Raw genomic sequence first — 17,110 nt, 5'->3', positions numbered from 1 at the left:
TATCACATACAAAACAGTATCTCTTACAAAACAATATCACATACAAAACAGTATCTCTTACAAAACAGTATCACAGGAGAGAAAATATATTTGCAGTTAATGTTTGTGTGGGCCCACACCAGTCCAGCAATTAGAAGCCCCAATAGAAGTCTTTGTTCCCAAAATTGGTCCAGCAACTTTGATTGCCAAAAAGCCCATCATTGTATGGATTTAACCTCTCCATTTCCCATTAAAGATCCATTTAACCCATCCATTCTTGCCCTAAAGCCCACCATTGCATTTGCCCTAATATTTTTTTTGGTACACTAATTCAAGCCATTTTTTCATGCTAAAAAAATTCTTTAATTTACAACTTAACATATAGAGGCTAATTAATTTCCATGTTTTCATTAAGGTGACTAGGTTTAATTTATTTATTATTTTGGTATTATACACCCTGAATGTTGGTTGGCATGGGTTGTGTGGGGTTAATTAAGAAATGTCGTCCTTTATGTACTATATTTCAATTTTCTCAATCGTTTGATGAAAATGGCATGGCCAACACTGACATGGAACACGTGAAAGAATATTCTATCAACCATGATTTAAGTTCTATGAATAAAACTTCTGCCACGTGTAATCACCCCTAAAATGCCGCTACTTGTCCGCCACTTAAAGAAATGACAGGTGCATTGACCTACTCATATCACCGACTGGTTCATGCAATCAAATGGTTAGGAACAGTGAAATAAGCTTAATAAATGAGAGATAGTGTGTCGGCCTCAAGTCCATGCCCACCTGGAATAAGCATCTGCAATTTCTTTATTTTCATTCTCATCGCCATTCCCCGGCGACGAAGCCCTCTCCTCCCTCTTCTTGATCTCCATTTCAACTTCTTTGACAACCCATTTTTATTATTAGTAGCCATTCACAACAAGATCTCTCTCACGCTCTTGATAGACTTATAAATAAAAAAGAAGTACTGACAGATGATGAAGAATTGAAGAGATACTAGCAAATGGGCTATAAATTAATGATATGATGCAAAGGGACAAGCCCATGCGAGTCGAGCCATCTACGTACGTTTGTTTTTTTTTATTTATTATTTTATATCTTTTGATCCCGGGGAAAACATTTCTGTTGAGGCAACTTCACCTGGTCAGTAGAACATGGTCTCGGCTGGACCTACATTCCCAATGTTATGGTTTTTGACGTTGCCCACGAAATTAATATGGCACACTAGACAGGCAACTTCTATTTTTTCATTCTATGCAAAATATATTTAAGTCTTCATTGTTCAATAGCAGTGGATTCTCAAGCACTGCTTTGTTCGGAAGGACAAACAGAGTGCACAATCCCTAGCTTGCTCGGTTTAAAAAATAACGAAAAAAATATTTAGTTAGCTTTCGATTAAGTTTGGTAACCATTTTTAAATGGGTGTTGTAGGGTGGTAACATCTTCCATACACTAAACCCAACCAACCTCCATACTCAAATTCTATTCTTGCGGATATGGACCATTTGGAAGAAATGAGAGCTTGGGCTGAAGATCTACGATTGTCAAGTAGTAGTTCTAGTGATCAGGTAAATATAGATACTAAAGACATTTCTTATTTGTTTCACGAAATATTTGGATTACTTACAGATATTCAAGTGAAATTTATTGTTAACAGGATTATACTATCAGAAACGATATGAAAAAAGAAGAAGAACTTGCGGATGATTGTGAAGAGAAAATTGAAGTTGACGTTACAAATCCATTTTTAACAGAGGAGGTATAACAATTAGGAAAATAATATGTCTTCTATTTTGAACATTTTCAGCAAACCTGTTTCAAGTTATAACATTTAGAAATTATTTTCAGGTGTTCGATTCACGTCAATCGTTGATTGATTGGGTGCAAGAAATAGGGCTTAATTTGGGATTCATCATCGTTACAAGGAGCTCATCGAGCTCATCATTATTGTTGCAATGCGATCGCGGTGGCACGTACAGAAGGAAGAAAACATCCACGAAGCTCACAGGCACGAAAAAGATTGATTGTCCTTTCAGACTTAAAGGGATGAAACTACGTGAAGCTGATTATTGGATGGTAAAAGTGCTATGTGGAATGCACAACCATGCCCCTGCATCATATATGGAGGGGCATCCATACGCCGGACGCCTTTCTGAATCTGAAGTTGAGATAATGGTAGATATGTCTAGCAATTATGTCAAGCCACGAGACATCTTGGCTTCGTTGAAGAAACGAGATCTGAACAATGCGTCCACTATTAAAACAATATACAATGCACGACAGAAGTTTCGAACTTCTGAAAAAGCTGGTAAATCCCACATCCAGTCTCTAATGTCTTTCCTACATGAGCACAGGTACATTTTCTATCATCGAACCAATGATGTAACCAACGAGCTCCAGGATTTATTCTTTGCTCATCCAGGCTCATTAGAACTACTACGTGCATTCCCACATGTTTTATTAATGGACGCAACATACAAGACAAACAGGTTCAGGATGCTTCTTCTTGAGATTGTCGGGGTGACTCCAACAAATATGACGTATTGCATAGCATTTGTGCTCTTGAATTCCGAGAAGGATGATAATTATACATGGGCTTTAAGGTGTTTGCAGTCAATAATTGAGGAAAGCATTGCCCCAAAAGTTATTGTCACCGATAGAGAGTTGGCTGTGATGAAATCATGTCGCCTGGTATTTCCTGATGCAAAGAAACTACTTTGTCGATGGCACATATATAGGAGTGTTTTGGCGAACTGTAAAAGATCATTTCAAGACAAAGAATCATGGGATGCATTCTACTCCTCCTGGAATACGTTGGTGGAATCTGAAAATGAGATTGCCTACGTGTACAATTTGTCGCACCTAGAGGTAATCCTACAAAACTATGCAGTTGTGTTTAGTTACATTAAAGATGTATGGTTGACACCGTATAAGGAGATGTTTGTCTCTGCTTGGACAAATACGTATTTGCATTTCGGGAACTTGACCACTAATAGGGTCGAGAGTCAGCATGCAAAGTTAAAGAAATACCTTGGATCATCACAGTTAGACGTTGAGTCTGTAGTATCTTTAATTCATCAGCTCGTCCAAGCTCAGTTCACATCAATCAAGGCTAGTTTGGAGAAAAGTAGACATATCGTCCAGCATCGGTTCAACACAGTTCAGTTCAGGGAACTACGTGGTTTTGTTTCGATTGATGCGTTGGATCTGATTTTCCAAGAATCTGATCAATCTAAATTCATCGGAGAAGATTCGTACGCCTGTGGATGTAAACTTCGTACAATCTACGGATTACCGTGTGCGCACGAACTTTCAATATACATTAACGATGGTCAACCGATACCACTTGCTTCCATCGATGCATTCTAGAAGAAACTTGACCTATCGCCATTTGCTTCTCTTAGAGACGATGATATCGATTGTACTGTTGAGTTACAAATGTTTGCAGAACAATTTAAGCGTCATTCACGACCAGGAAAGTTCAGTCTACTGTGAAAGATCAGGGAGATAATTAAACCCTCAACTACTACAGTACAAGATCCGGCTGTTATAAAAAGCACACGTGGACGCCCTTCTTCAAAGAAAAAAGCAGACATGCATACTCGTTGTAATCTTATCGCACCCGACTCTGTAGAACAAGATTTTCTTCAGTCCTACCAATAAAGTAGACATAGTATTTCAATGGGACGCCTATCATCGAAGAAAAAGGCAAGTGGAGTAACTCATACAGATTCACATCATGAATTTCATCATTCCCAGCAACCAGGGAGACACAGTTGCTCATCCCTCTACAGTACTCCACCACTCCCTACACAAAGGAGTTCCAAATCGAGTAACGTTACGCATGAACATATTTATGTTCGTCAGTTTCCGTCAATATTGCATCCTTACATTGGGTCTATACAAGATGTAATACCTGATGGAAATTGCGGCTTTCGGGCGATTGCTGTTTGTCTTGGTTTAGGCGAACATGCATGGGATACTGTCCGTCGTGATTTGATAGGTGAGTTGGGCGCATTCTGGCATGAATATGTTGCAATGTTTGGTAGTGAAGAGCATGCATTGGGTGTTCACAACTCACTGAACTTCTTTGAATCAGATAGAGCAGCACCAGTTCAGCACTGGATGACAATGCCAGACATGAGTCTCTTGATTGCTTCGAGGTACAATGTCATATTACATGTTCTTAGTTTTTCACAGAGCTTCACATATTTACCACTGCGATCAACTCCTCCACCACAGTATCAACATGTCGCGATAGCTATCGGACACGTTAATAATAATCACTATGTCCAGGTTTCCTTAGCTGGGGGTTACCCGATGCCTACCATTATGCCTCAGTGGAATTACTTTAGGTATGAGTGCGCAACTGCATGGGTTTTACCATATATGAAACAACTTGATGCATACATGCAGCATACTCGTTCTAGGTTTCCACCTGAAACCATTGTGGTGGAAGATTAATAATGTAATATGTGTTATTGTGTTTTAATAAAATTGAAGTCACTTTATTGAGAAATGTGTTCAAGCATATCCATTGTTTTTGCTAAATAATATTTTTATGAACTAAACTTATATATTTATAAAAAAAATGTTAATTAGTAGTATTTTAGTTTACAACTTAACATATAGAAATAGTTTTAATTAGGTGCTCCTAAGTTGAACAAACTATATAAACTCAAATAATAAATACATTAATATTCTAAAAATAATTCATTTAAGATATATGTTGAAGTTCATAGCTTTCAAAGAAACAAAAAAGAATAAATAAGGTAATTAATTAATTACTGTAATTGTTGGAATTTGAATAAATGGAAAAAGTAAATTTGTTTTGTCCTAGATGGTCATTTCCCTTTAAACTTAAAAACAAATGTTAGAAGACAAAAGAAAAAAAAAACGACGGTTCCTCCTTTACACATAAAAAGTAACGCCGTTATATCATAGATACACATACGTCAAGTCAATTGTCAATTCATATAATACACAAAAAAACATGTTTGTGTGCATTTAGCAAAACTCATGTGCATTTAGCAATTACCATAATGATATAGTGTTGACATGTGTGAATTTGATTGTTAAGTTGACTATTTTGGAGTGACTTTTAAGGTAAGAAACATAGTTGGATAACAAATTAATCACCTGCCTCAACTAAGTTTTGTCTCCACAAATGGATAGATATAGTAATAAATTAGTTTTATCAGCCCCATCCCCATCTAAGTTAAGAGAGTTGAATCGATCGACCCAATTGAAAGTTATTGTGAGACAATATATTTAATTTAATTTAATGTGTTTATTTTTATATTAGAAATGAGGAAAGTTGCTCTGTATTAATATATATATATATATATATATATATATGTGAGTGAATTTAGACAATTCAACATCAACAAACAGTTTTCGGGGGTGGTGGGACACACGTCATTGGTGAGGTCAAGAGCCCAAAGCCCTTACGAGTACGCGTTCAAACCTACAAGCCACATCCACACCAACACAACATCCCTGCGTTTTCTCTGCTCCTGCATCTTCAGGTTCTCATTCATAAAAAAAAAACAAATCTTCTATGTTAACTTCCTTTTAACGTTAGTTGTCCTCATCGTTTACTTCGTTTACTTTTCAATTTCAATTTTTTTTCTTTTATATATTGAGCTCAACCCATGATTACCTACTGATTATTAATTAAATAAGAAGTTGAAATATAAAACCCAAGGAAGAAGAAGAAAGCCACCTTTGCCGCAGTCTATGGGTAACTGCCTTGGTTCTTCTGCTAAAGTAGATAGCAGCCAAAGGTCACACACTCCTTCAGGTAACTTTGGATTGCCTTATTTCTCTTGGGTTTTCAAGAGCTTTGTTGTCTTTTTTGTGTGTTCCAAGTTGGTTTTCACTCGTAAGTTCTGAGTTGGGTTATCACAGATTTGGATTGGTCTTTTTTTTTTCTTCTTTTTTTAAGCCAACTTTGATGTTCTTATTCATTTAATTATTTTGTGGGACTGTTGAAAACCTCTCTTTTCATTTGGTTCTGCTTCAATTTTCTGAACTAACGGTTGTATGATGAAATTCCTTTTGTAATTGTCCTTGATTCTTGTTTTTGGGAATCAGTATTCTGGTCCATGAAGGTTAATTATTTGGATTCTCTGAAGGACAAGCTATTAGTCTCAATAATGTTAGCTTTTCTCTAAAGTGCCTGATTACTTAATAATTCATACCCAAAGTGAAGTTTTGTGTTTGAGCTTTCGAGTTCTTGTTCAAGGACCTATTTTCTGGTTAAGGTGCGAGAAATGGTGTTGTGATTCGTGAAATTTCAGTTTGATATCAGTTTCTGGGTACATGGATTTTATGTGTTATTCAATGTATTTGATCTGGAAAAACAATCTTTTGATCTGGTTGTAAAAAAAAAAAGTAAACAACTACCTTCCACAAGGCTCCCACAGTAGGCAATGTCAGGCACAAGCGGGATGTAGGCAAACTTTAACCATATAATATGTGGAGAGGCACTTTCATTTTAGAACTTGATGCCTTTGCTTAAAGAAATGGTTAGTTTGACTTGGCTACTGAATATTTTTCCATGTTTGCTTTCACTAGTGGATTCTAATTAAGAAATTCGATTTCTATCTACATTTACCACCAGTGGCTAGAACCTACTTTTTGAAAAGTCAGATATACTATTATCTATATAACTATATGCAGCCCCTACAAGAAAATAAAGAAAGAATGCAGATTTCATTTGGAAAGCAATCTGTGACAAACAAATGATGGCCAAAGGGGAATGAAAAGTACCCATGTGTAATTTTCCATCAATTTCACACTCTGACCAAAGTGTTTTAGATCAGTGAATTTCAAAGTTACCTTTAATTGAATGAAATTTCTTGTCTTGCCATGTGAGCTTGTGCCTTTTTTCTAAGATAGTTTAATAACTAGAGTCTGATATGCTTTGCACCTGCTATCGGTAAAAGGGCAGGAGTGTCTTCAGCTTTGCTTTTTTTTTTTTTGGTACTAATAAAAGGATAGAGAAAGAAATTTGAATTTAATGACTAGAGTCTGATATGCTTTGCACCCGTTTTGGATGGAGGTAGTAAAAGGGCAGGAGTTTCTTCGGCTTTGCTTTTTTTTTTTTGGTACTAATACAAGGATAGAGAAAGAAAATTGAATTTAATAACTGGAGTCTGATATGCTATGCTTTGCACCTGTTGTCGATGCAGGCAGTAAAAGGGCAGGATTATGTCAGCTTTGCTTCTTTTTTTTTTTGTACTAATACAATAAAGAAAGAAAATTGAGCTTAATAACTAGAGTCTGATTTGCTTTGCACCTCTTGTCAATGGAGGCAGTATAAGGGCACACTTTTGTTCAGGTTTGCTTTTTTGTACTAATACAAGGATTGTGAAAAAAAATTGACTGACACTGAGATGTAGCTTTAGGTTAATGCTAGTATGCTACTTTTTTGTTCTGTGAAATTCCTTCCATTTGTTATTTATGATGTATTTGAACTGTGACTATTCTCTTACCAGCATCTGGATCCTCAAGAATTTCCAGCAAAACGAGCCGTTCTTCAGCTCCATCCAGCCTGAATATCCCATCATATAGTGAAAAAAGCAATTCTGAATCTCTTCCTACCCCGAGGACTGAAAGTGAAATATTGTTATCTCCATATCTAAAAGCCTTTACGTTAAATGAGCTAAAAAATTGCACTCGGAACTTTCGCTCGGATAGTCTTCTTGGTGAAGGCGGATTTGGTTATGTTTTCAAAGGATGGATTGATGTACACACTTTGGCTCCAGCGAGGCCTGGGTCAGGAATGGTTGTTGCTGTTAAAAAGCTTAAACCTGAAGGTTTCCAAGGCCACAAGGAATGGTTGGTACGTTTATCTCCTTTAAGACCTGCTATGTTTAACATTTTGAGCTTGGCCTGTTGCCTAATATCTAATTTGTTTCAGACAGAAGTAAATTATCTTGGTCAACTTCATCATCCGAATCTAGTAAAACTAATTGGGTACTGCTTGGAGGGTGAGAACCGGCTTTTGGTATATGAGTTCATGCCTAAAGGGAGCCTAGAGAATCATCTATTTAGAAGTAAGTAATGCATTTTGACATTTTTCATTGAAATGGTCAAATTGAGTCTGTTACATATTGCAGTAGTGTCATTCTCATTATTTACATGGCAATGAAAGAAAAAGATAAGTAGCCCACCTTTCTTTCCCTTTGCCTTTGTCTCATCTCCATTGTCCACTTTATGCTTTCCTGTTGGGTTTCATTCAATTAATACCGCTGTCAGTCACTCTTATTATTATTTCATTTGTAGCTTTCATCCACTTACTTCCTAAAATTGAGAGCCAGTTACAGCTAGGATAAAAGTTATTTTGTTAACTCAGCGAATAAGAAAATGCAAGGATCCTATTTTATGTACTTTTGCTGTAGGTTGCATTGAGATGATCTTTTCAGCTTCAAGTGAATTTTTTTTGGCAAATTGGGGAGTCAAACCTCTGACTTTTACCCGGGTGGTTGCGGCCTCTGCCAGCTCTACCAGGGTAGTGACACTAAAATAAATTTCTTCTCTCTTTGAGTTTTCCACAAGATTTCACCCTCTTTCTTTCCATCATAAATTTATAATACATATATGAAAAATATTTTTTTAGGGTACAGTTGAACATGGGGATGAATCTCCACATGATGAAATTAAGTATATCACAATTGCTGAGAACACCTGTATTTTTTGTATATCACTTCATTCGGGAAAAAGTTGCTCGTGGAAAATCTTAATTTTCCATTCTTTTTGGTCATGTTACAAAAGAACTTAAACTTAATTTTTTTAAAAGTATTGTCTTAATTCTCATCTCGAGGTTATGATGAATATTTTTCCTAAGTCTAGAATACAAATTGGCAGGTTCTAGTAATGGTTTTTGATATTGATTCTTTTTGTGTGCACGAAAAGAATATTGGTGATGTAAAACAGTAAAAGTTATGTCATATTTTTGAGATATTTGGTGATCTTATCTGATACTGTTTTGCTTCCCAGAAGGGCCACAGCCACTTTCATGGGCAATAAGGATCAAAGTGGCCATAGGTGCTGCTAGAGGGCTCTCTTTCCTCCATGACGCAAAATCACAAGTCATATACCGTGATTTTAAGGCTTCTAATATTTTACTGGATGGGGTAAGCTTGTTAAATAGGAGACGGCATTTTTTACTCTGATAGCTTGTTTAAACTTTAAACTATCTCCTGTGAGGATAGTTATATCATTTACTTGCGTTAGTAATACCTTGCTTATGCAGGAATTCAATGCAAAGCTTTCTGACTTTGGTTTGGCGAAGGCAGGACCTACTGGTGATAGGACTCATGTATCAACTCAGGTCATGGGTACTCAAGGGTATGCAGCACCAGAATATGTTGCTACAGGTTGGCTGCAATTTATAAGTTAATAGTCAATTTGCATACTTTTATAGTGCTGTAACTGCGAAAATTAACTTAATTATAGGACTGAGAACATTCTACTAATTGTTTTTCATTAGCTGAAAAAAAAAAAAAAAAAAAAAAAACCTTGCATTAAGATTCAGGCCAAGTGACGCGCAGCTGGCACAAGCATAAGATTTTTGCTTTGATCATATGAACTCCCATTGGGTCTTTTGATATTAGAACCTCTAAAATGTCGTTCTAAAACTCAAATTTTCTACATAGTCTAATTAGTTGTTGTGGTGGTGATAAAAAAAGTTTGGTAACTAGGTTTTTTGTAGTGTTTGTTTGGAAAGTAGGAAATATAACTTGATCATTTCAACCTGGTGCTGCCAAGTTCCATCAACCATGGACTTACTTTACTTGTGTTTGAAATTTGCCATATAATGACGCTTTGAATTGTTGGACAGGTCGCCTGACGGCCAAAAGTGATGTGTACAGCTTTGGGGTTGTGTTGCTGGAGCTGTTGTCTGGACGAGGTGCTGTTGATAAGTCAAAAGTAGGTATAGAGCAGAAACTGGTTGATTGGGCAAAGCCATATTTGGGTGATAAACGAAGATTATTCAGAATAATGGACACCAAGTTAGGAGGCCAGTATCCCCAGAAGAGTGCCTACATGGCTGCTAACCTCGCCTTACAGTGCTTAGGCACTGATGCTAAACTGAGGCCTAAAATGTCGGAGGTATTAGCAACGCTGGAGCAGATTGAATCTCCTAAAAGTGCTTCAAAGCACTATCCGTTCGAACAGCAAACGCGGGCAGTTCACCCAGGCAAGTCCCCCATGAGACAGCAATATTCTCCACTGAATCTAACCCCACGAGCTTCGCCATTGCCATCACACCGTCAATCATCGCGAGTTCGATGACTTCTCCATAAATTTCTTATTTGCTTCCATATTTTAGAGTGGGTGTAGTTTTGAATCCAAGCATTTGCCATGATGCAATTTTATACTATGGGGAATGGATGACCATATTTTCTTATTCGGGAGCTATATGGTTTGATTTCATTGTTGGTAATCTGTTCATTCTGTTTATCATGTAATTAAAATTCGTGCATCAATACCCGCTCTATGCGTTGCTTGTTTTTTGATTACTCATATTAGAAGGAAATGTTTTAAATACTTACCGGGGAAGACTTTTAGTGTAATACCTCGTCCTAATGAAAGGAAAAAAAAAATAGAATAATAAAAAAAAAATGAATAAATGGGATTTAGTTGTGAAAATAATAAAAATTGTGGAATGAAAGTAGAATGTCATAAGAGTTTAAAGAATATTAGAGTTAAAGTTAGGGTCAAATGAGTAAAAGAACAAAAAATAATAATTTAAAAATGTATATATATCTATCTATATCTATACTATACTCTAAAATTCGAAGATTTCGCACGATTTGAAGGCGAGTTGACAATTTTTGTTGTGGTTTTATCCTACTCACGAGAAATAATAACAAACCGGCCGCAACGCAAAACCCAGAAAAACCATGCCCACCGCAAAGCGCGGGTCAGACACGTGTGTGTATATATATATATATATATATATATAACCCATCGGAATAGTGACTACCGTGTGTCGTTTGAGGAGAAAACGAAGCAAGATTCTTTTTTTTATTTACTTTTGCTCGGGTGAAGGCATTTGCACCTTCACCCTTTTTTTTAAACAAATCCTTAACTTCTGCATTTATTTACTTATATATATATATATATATATATATACTTATATATATATATATATATATATATATAAGTAAATAAATGCAGAAGTTAAGGATTTGTTTAAAAAAAAGGGTGAAGGTGCAAATGCCTTCACCCGAGCAAAAGTAAATAAAAAAAAGAATCTTGCTTCGTTTTCTCCTCAAACGACACATGGTAGTCACTATTCCGATGGGTTTTTGGCGAAGCTCCGGATGTAATACCCCAAACTTCTTTTTCTTTTAGAAAATAAGTAGAATCATCATGTGTTGAGTATAGAGATATGTATAAAATCATTAGAAATTAATACCGAGTGATTTTGGGGGTGTACGAGGGGTTTAAAACTGAAATTTTTTTGATTACAGTGGTAACCGTCCGAACAGTTTTAAAAACCGTCCGGACAGATACAAAAGAAAACTGAACAGAGGGGTTTTTAGGCATAAGTGTCCGGATACCTATAGAGGTGTCCGGACACTTCCTAAAATCTGCAACCCGAGATTGTTTAAAAACACTCATTTTCGCGATTTCTTTCAAAATACACGACCTAAACAAACTCTAAACCCCATTTTCTCTCAAATTTCCTCCCTCCCATCAATCTAAGATCATCAATCAAGGTAAGATTACTCTCTTTCAAGTTGTTTCAAGTTGGATTCCTAACTTCTCTCTCTAGCTTACACATTCTTAAATTTCTCTCTTTGTTCTAATCTTTCAAGGTTTGAACCCAAACTCAAACCCATGGGTTCCTACATCATTTGAGGCCTAAAGGAAGCTTAAATCCCTTCTCTCTACTTGTTTCTACAACCTTGATAAGTTTCTTAAACCTAAAGGTTAGTATCTAAAGATTGGGGGATTTGGGATTCTAGGGTTTATGGGTTTTGTGGATTTGGGGGAAATTCTCTAAACTAGATGAAATTAGTGATATAATAGGTTGATTTAGACTTGTTTATGGTTGTATTGCTAGATCCTATTGTCGATTGGAGTAGTAAGCTTGAGTAGGTGAAGTTCAAGAATTTGGGAAGTTTTGGGTAAGAGAAGGTAAGGAGTTCTTGATTTATTGAATTAATTTGTATTGGATATGTGCAATTGAAGTTGTTTTTATATTGATTGGAGGATGGGTTTACCGAATAATAGGTTGGTTGAGGCCGGGAAAAGTCAAGGTTGAGTATTGATTTACATAGCTAATTTTTGGAGTGCGAGGTAGGGAAATTCCATCCTTTGTTATTCTCTTTGAATATGTATTCCTATTGGGAACATTTATTTTTCTCCATTGCTCATTATGATGCATTCTCGCCTTAATTGTGCCTAAGGGAGAATAACCCCACTTTGTGATTTATTTATTATATGATTTGAATTATAATGCATACCCCGCTTGTTCAATCTTCCATTGAGCATGAATTACTCTTGAACATGCATCATGTAGTAGTATATGTATATATATAGGTTGTAGGTTACCTATTGCATAACCATGTTGGACATGCATTGTAATTGCATGGAAGATGTCGGGTATGGACCCGTATATCTCCTAGTTGTGATTGATGTGAAATGTGGAATGCCGTTGGGCCGTTCAGGGTTCCCATGACTACGGGAATGCCGGTAGGCCGGATCAGGATTTCATATGTGCTTGAACACCATGTGATGATGCCGTTGGGCTGTTCAGGGTCCCAATATGTGTAGGATGCCGGTGGGCCAAGTTAGGATCTCATATGGTGTAGTTATCTACTTGTGTTTGATGTACAGGATGTTAGCTATTATATTGTTGCATTTGTGCCTTTATTTAATATTTCAGCCTTATTTATTCAATTACTCCTTATTATTCCCTACTGGGCCTTTCGCTCACCCTTTTCTTTCTCCTATTCCCTCCTCTCAGGTGAGTCTAGTGTCGGTACCAGGGTCGCGGATCAGGAGGAGGGTGCGTGACATGGATGGACCCCTGGAGGGTGATAAGACTAAATAGTTCTAAACTTGATATATGTTATTATTTTGTCGTAATTATGTTACCTTGTCGAGACATTGTGTGATGTCCCTGTTCGATGACGGGATGGACGGTAGGGAGGGTACTCCGTGTGATCGGGACTCCCGAACCGGATTTGTGGACTTCGAGTCCTGACGATTCTTATGTTTTCAGAATTGCTATTTGTGCTGGATATTGACTATATATGTTGTTGTGTGGAGAAATTATGTGTGACTGTTAGGTGGCCTGAGGCCCTGCTTAGATGTGAGAATTTTCTTGATGCTATGATTGCTAGGTGGCCTGAGGCCCTGCTTAGAATTGAGAATTTAAATTTTGATGTTCTTGTTAGATGGCCGGAGGCCCTGCCTAGGTTGTGAATATGTTTGTGAAATTGTTGCGTGTTACTCCAGGTTGGCATCCTCTGTATTATGGGGAGGTGCGGTTGAATTGTTTTTTGGTGGTTTGATGATTGAATTTATTGTAGTTCAATTTATAGAGTTCCAAAAGTAGCGCATTCCGGGTCGGGGCGTTACACCGGCCGTCAAGGGTTTTTCTTAGGGAGTCTACACACATGCTTTAATTTCTTACAAGAAAAGAGAAGGATTAAGGTAAATCTTTGAACCTAGGGTTGTGGGTTAAATGGGTTTTGGAGATTTAGATTCAATGAGAGTTTTCTTTGTTCAATAACTCAAAATTAGGTTATACTATTCTTATATTACTAGGTTCAAGTGTGGTTCTTGAACCAATTCAAGAGACTTTATTTTCTTGATTTGGTGGAACTAACAAGTTTCAAGGTAAGGTTTCTTGACTCAAATTGTTCTAATTAAGGTTGGGTTGGGATGAAAATAATGTTGTGATAGAATTTTAATTGTTTAACCTTGAAAAATTAAGGTAGAATGTGAATATTTAGGAAATGGGTTAGATTGTGAAGTATGGAATCTTAATTGTTTAACCTTGAATGGGTTGGTGAATATGAAAACTTAATGAAGCTTATTTTAATGAATAGGTTAGTGAATTGGCGTGGAGTGTACGTTGCTTTCTTGGTGAGGATTGCAAGTTCACTTCGAGGTAGGGATTTCTTACTCTTTTTATTTCGAAACACTTTCAAGCCACCGAATTGCTTGAATATGGTAAGTTTTGGTTTCCATCTCGATCCTTTCCGAGGGTAAACAAGCCTTGAAGGCTTACCATTCTTTCTTTGTAATATTGTCAATGACAATGTTATTGGTGATTTAATACGGTGAATATATAACCCTTGAAATGCTTGGTCATAAAATCGGGTATTGTGTGATTCTTCATGCATCATAATGAATGGGTGTTTTTATATATGTATATTGCACGAATGACATGTTTTTATAGAATTTACATTAGATGCATGGTGGGACCCAAGGATGGACCCGGGCTCACGTTAGGTGTTGGATGTTATTTGGGCACGTGCGTGGATGATGGATAGGAGCCTTGTGATGGTCCTAGTCCATAGGATTCCTATAGCGGTATTTATTACTGCAGTTGGCTAGTATCCGACGCTAGCGGCAGGTTGAGATATCACTGTGGGGCCAATAACGAGTGGTTGCGACCACATACATGCCGACCTTCTTTCTAGCGGTTTAAGATTGACATTGATAGATGATTGGTGCTCGTTTCTTGGTATTGGCTGGATGCTAGAGAGAGAGGTAGCGTGAGTGGATTCTCGTTCATTTATCGACGTAGGGCGGGAATATGATCCACTGGCTTGGGTGTCATTGGAGGCGGATATGAAAGTTGGGTTGGATTGATCAGGTGCATTTGTTATATTACATTGCATTTTGTTGCATCGATTATACGTTGTTTCACCTTCAGCCGTACTATTCTTTACTTGTGCTATTCTGTTTTGTCCCTACTGAGCCTTCTGCTCACCCTATCTACTTTCCCTCCTCATAGATGAGACAGGATCTAGTGCACGACTACGGATCAACAGGAGGGCGTGTGACGGTGAAGGCCTGGACTTTTGTTTATTCTTTTGTGTTTATGTGATACATGTGTGTGGTTATACATATATGGATGTATATGCATGACTTGTTGTTTGCGTGCCACAATTGTGGGAGTAGGTTGTTGTACTTGGAGTAATGTTTATGTTTTGGACGTGGATCATATTTGGTTGACCGGGAGTGGTGTCCCATGACTACTATGTGTCTGATGTCGATGATGGGATGTGTATGACTATGGACCCTGAGTGTCGGTTGACTTTTGGAAGTGTTAGACACTATTTGGTTTATTGTATGTTTGTTTACAGGTTAGGTTCCTCAATTTATGAGGAGATGCTGCCGAAAGTTTTAGTGAAATAAAAATGGTTTGTAATGTAACATGTGAGGTGCACGCTCGTGTTGTTGTCATTTAGAATATGTTGTTATATTATTGTTAGAATATGTTATTACTTATTACATATTGTTATTATATTATTTTTAAGTTTTTCAAATTTTTATTACATTATTTTTTATTGTTACAGATTATTATTACAATGTTTTCAAAAACAATGTAATAAACTACCACCATGTCAAAAACACTATAATTAAGAACAACCAGGTAAAACATATCGACAATTGATTTTGTTGGAAAGAGTTTTACATGCTGATTTCGAATATGAATTTTTTTTTCAAAATCTAACATGTATTTTGAGAGATAAAGCGTTTTAAAATTTCATTTAAGAAAAAAAAAGTAAACAACCTGTGATGTTATCAACTTCTAAATGTCACATGCTCAATTTTACAATGTCTGAGTAAGCATGCCACCTAAACTTGAGGAGAATTGAGATGAAAAAAAGTTTGAGATATTTAAAGGGACTAATCTATTTACGCCTCAATTTTTATGTTCAAGCAAGATGTTTGATGTGGAAAGGAAAAAGCTAACGGAAAAAGTCAGCAAAAAAAAAAAAATTAGGGTTAGTATGATATTGCGTAGGGAGAAGGGTTAAGAGTTTTGAATTATTCTTTGAATTATTTTTTTTCAAAACAACATGTATGTGCCACATCATTAAAAATACCTCCAATAACATGTCATCGATTTTCGAAAAGAAATTGATTGGAATTGAAACGGAGTGGCCCAATATCTTAAATTTGGAACATTCAATGATCTAATTTGAAACAATTTTTTTTCGATGACCCAATTGCAAATAGTCCTATCTTTGAATGGCCTATTTGAACTTAACACCTTACAAACATTAGTGTTATCAATAATAACCTCAAAATGGTGTTACTAATTAAACCGGCCATGTTATATTTGTCTTTGTGCTTGTTTTAGCCATCAATGGCTTCCAAAAAGATAGGACCCCCTTCAAAACAGCTATAAAATTAATTTTCTTTGTGCATTTGTCCATCGAACAGTGATTATGCTCACACATATTTTATTCCACGTCCCTTTAATTAGTTCAAGTAAATATCTCTATGTGTTCTCTCTCTCTGTTAGAAATTAGTTATCAAGCATCATGCTTGGGAGTGAGAAAATAAAAATAAAAATTTTGGATTATTTTGCTACATTAGGATATGAATTAACATAATATGGATTTCTAGCAACATAAACGATTACATGGCCAGACAATCTAAGCAAATGGCTCTTAACTCTAAAGTAAGTCCCGTTTGAATGTATGTTTTTTTTTGAAATACCGCTGAGAAATATGTTTCTCATTGGAATCGAACATTAGATACACATATGCCTAACCCAATCGATTGTCAACCGAATCACCTCTCGTTGGATCGTTTGAATGTATGTTGACAAAAGTTACAAGTCCACCTTTTATTTCAACTATCTTCTGGCTTATTTTCTATGGTAGTAGAAAAATAATTATAAAACATGAAGTTAATTTTTTTATTATTTTCAAAAAATAATATATAATAATTACATCAAATATGTTTACCATTCTTTACTGTTTCTGGTAGACTTAACATGGGAAGGTGGCTTAATCTTTAAAGTGCATGATGAAATCAGTTTGATCTCTAGTTGTCGTGCAATTGTTGAAGATGTGTATGTGAAAAATTAGGAACGTATATGCTACAAACTTCGAAATCT

General features: G+C 36.3%; 2 protein-coding genes across 2 annotated transcripts; both read left to right on the top strand.

The window, feature by feature from the left end:
* Positions 1-1,490: 1,490 nt before the first annotated feature.
* Positions 1,491-3,363, top strand: LOC120000669 (PKS-NRPS hybrid synthetase CHGG_01239-like). The gene is made up of 3 exons (XM_038848794.1): positions 1,491-1,562; positions 1,652-1,753; positions 1,843-3,363. Exons 1-3 carry the CDS (start codon positions 1,491-1,493, stop codon positions 3,361-3,363), a joined length of 1,695 nt encoding a protein of 564 aa, XP_038704722.1.
* A 2,079-nt stretch (positions 3,364-5,442) lies between these two features.
* LOC120000566 (probable serine/threonine-protein kinase PBL3) lies at positions 5,443-10,554 on the top strand. Its single transcript, XM_038848698.1, has 6 exons — positions 5,443-5,797; positions 7,497-7,843; positions 7,922-8,057; positions 9,001-9,137; positions 9,257-9,380; positions 9,845-10,554. The coding sequence occupies exons 1-6, from the start codon at positions 5,734-5,736 to the stop codon at positions 10,297-10,299; spliced, it is 1,263 nt and encodes a 420-aa protein (XP_038704626.1). The 5' UTR covers positions 5,443-5,733; the 3' UTR covers positions 10,300-10,554.
* The last annotated feature ends 6,556 nt before the right edge of the window (positions 10,555-17,110 follow it).

The sequence above is a fragment of the Tripterygium wilfordii genome, chromosome 6 (genome assembly GCF_013401445.1).
Source record: "Tripterygium wilfordii isolate XIE 37 chromosome 6, ASM1340144v1, whole genome shotgun sequence".
In the NCBI taxonomy this organism is placed as follows: domain Eukaryota; kingdom Viridiplantae; phylum Streptophyta; class Magnoliopsida; order Celastrales; family Celastraceae; genus Tripterygium; species Tripterygium wilfordii.
Note: the sequence above shows the minus strand (reverse complement) of the source record. Positions and strands in the feature narration are given on the sequence as shown.

Excerpts from the sequence above, each read along its gene's own strand:
- LOC120000566 (XM_038848698.1), top strand. The coding sequence starts at position 5,734 with ATGGGTAACTGCCTTGGTTCTTCTGCTAAAGTAGATAGCAGCCAAAGG. Across the intron at positions 7,844-7,921 it reads AAGGCCACAAGGAATGGTTG|ACAGAAGTAAATTATCTTGG; the intron begins GTACGTTTATCT and ends AATTTGTTTCAG. Across the intron at positions 8,058-9,000 it reads AGAGAATCATCTATTTAGAA|AAGGGCCACAGCCACTTTCA; the intron begins GTAAGTAATGCA and ends TTTGCTTCCCAG.
- LOC120000669 (XM_038848794.1), top strand. The coding sequence starts at position 1,491 with ATGGACCATTTGGAAGAAATGAGAGCTTGGGCTGAAGATCTACGATTG. Across the intron at positions 1,563-1,651 it reads GTAGTAGTTCTAGTGATCAG|GATTATACTATCAGAAACGA; the intron begins GTAAATATAGAT and ends TATTGTTAACAG. Across the intron at positions 1,754-1,842 it reads ATCCATTTTTAACAGAGGAG|GTGTTCGATTCACGTCAATC; the intron begins GTATAACAATTA and ends AATTATTTTCAG.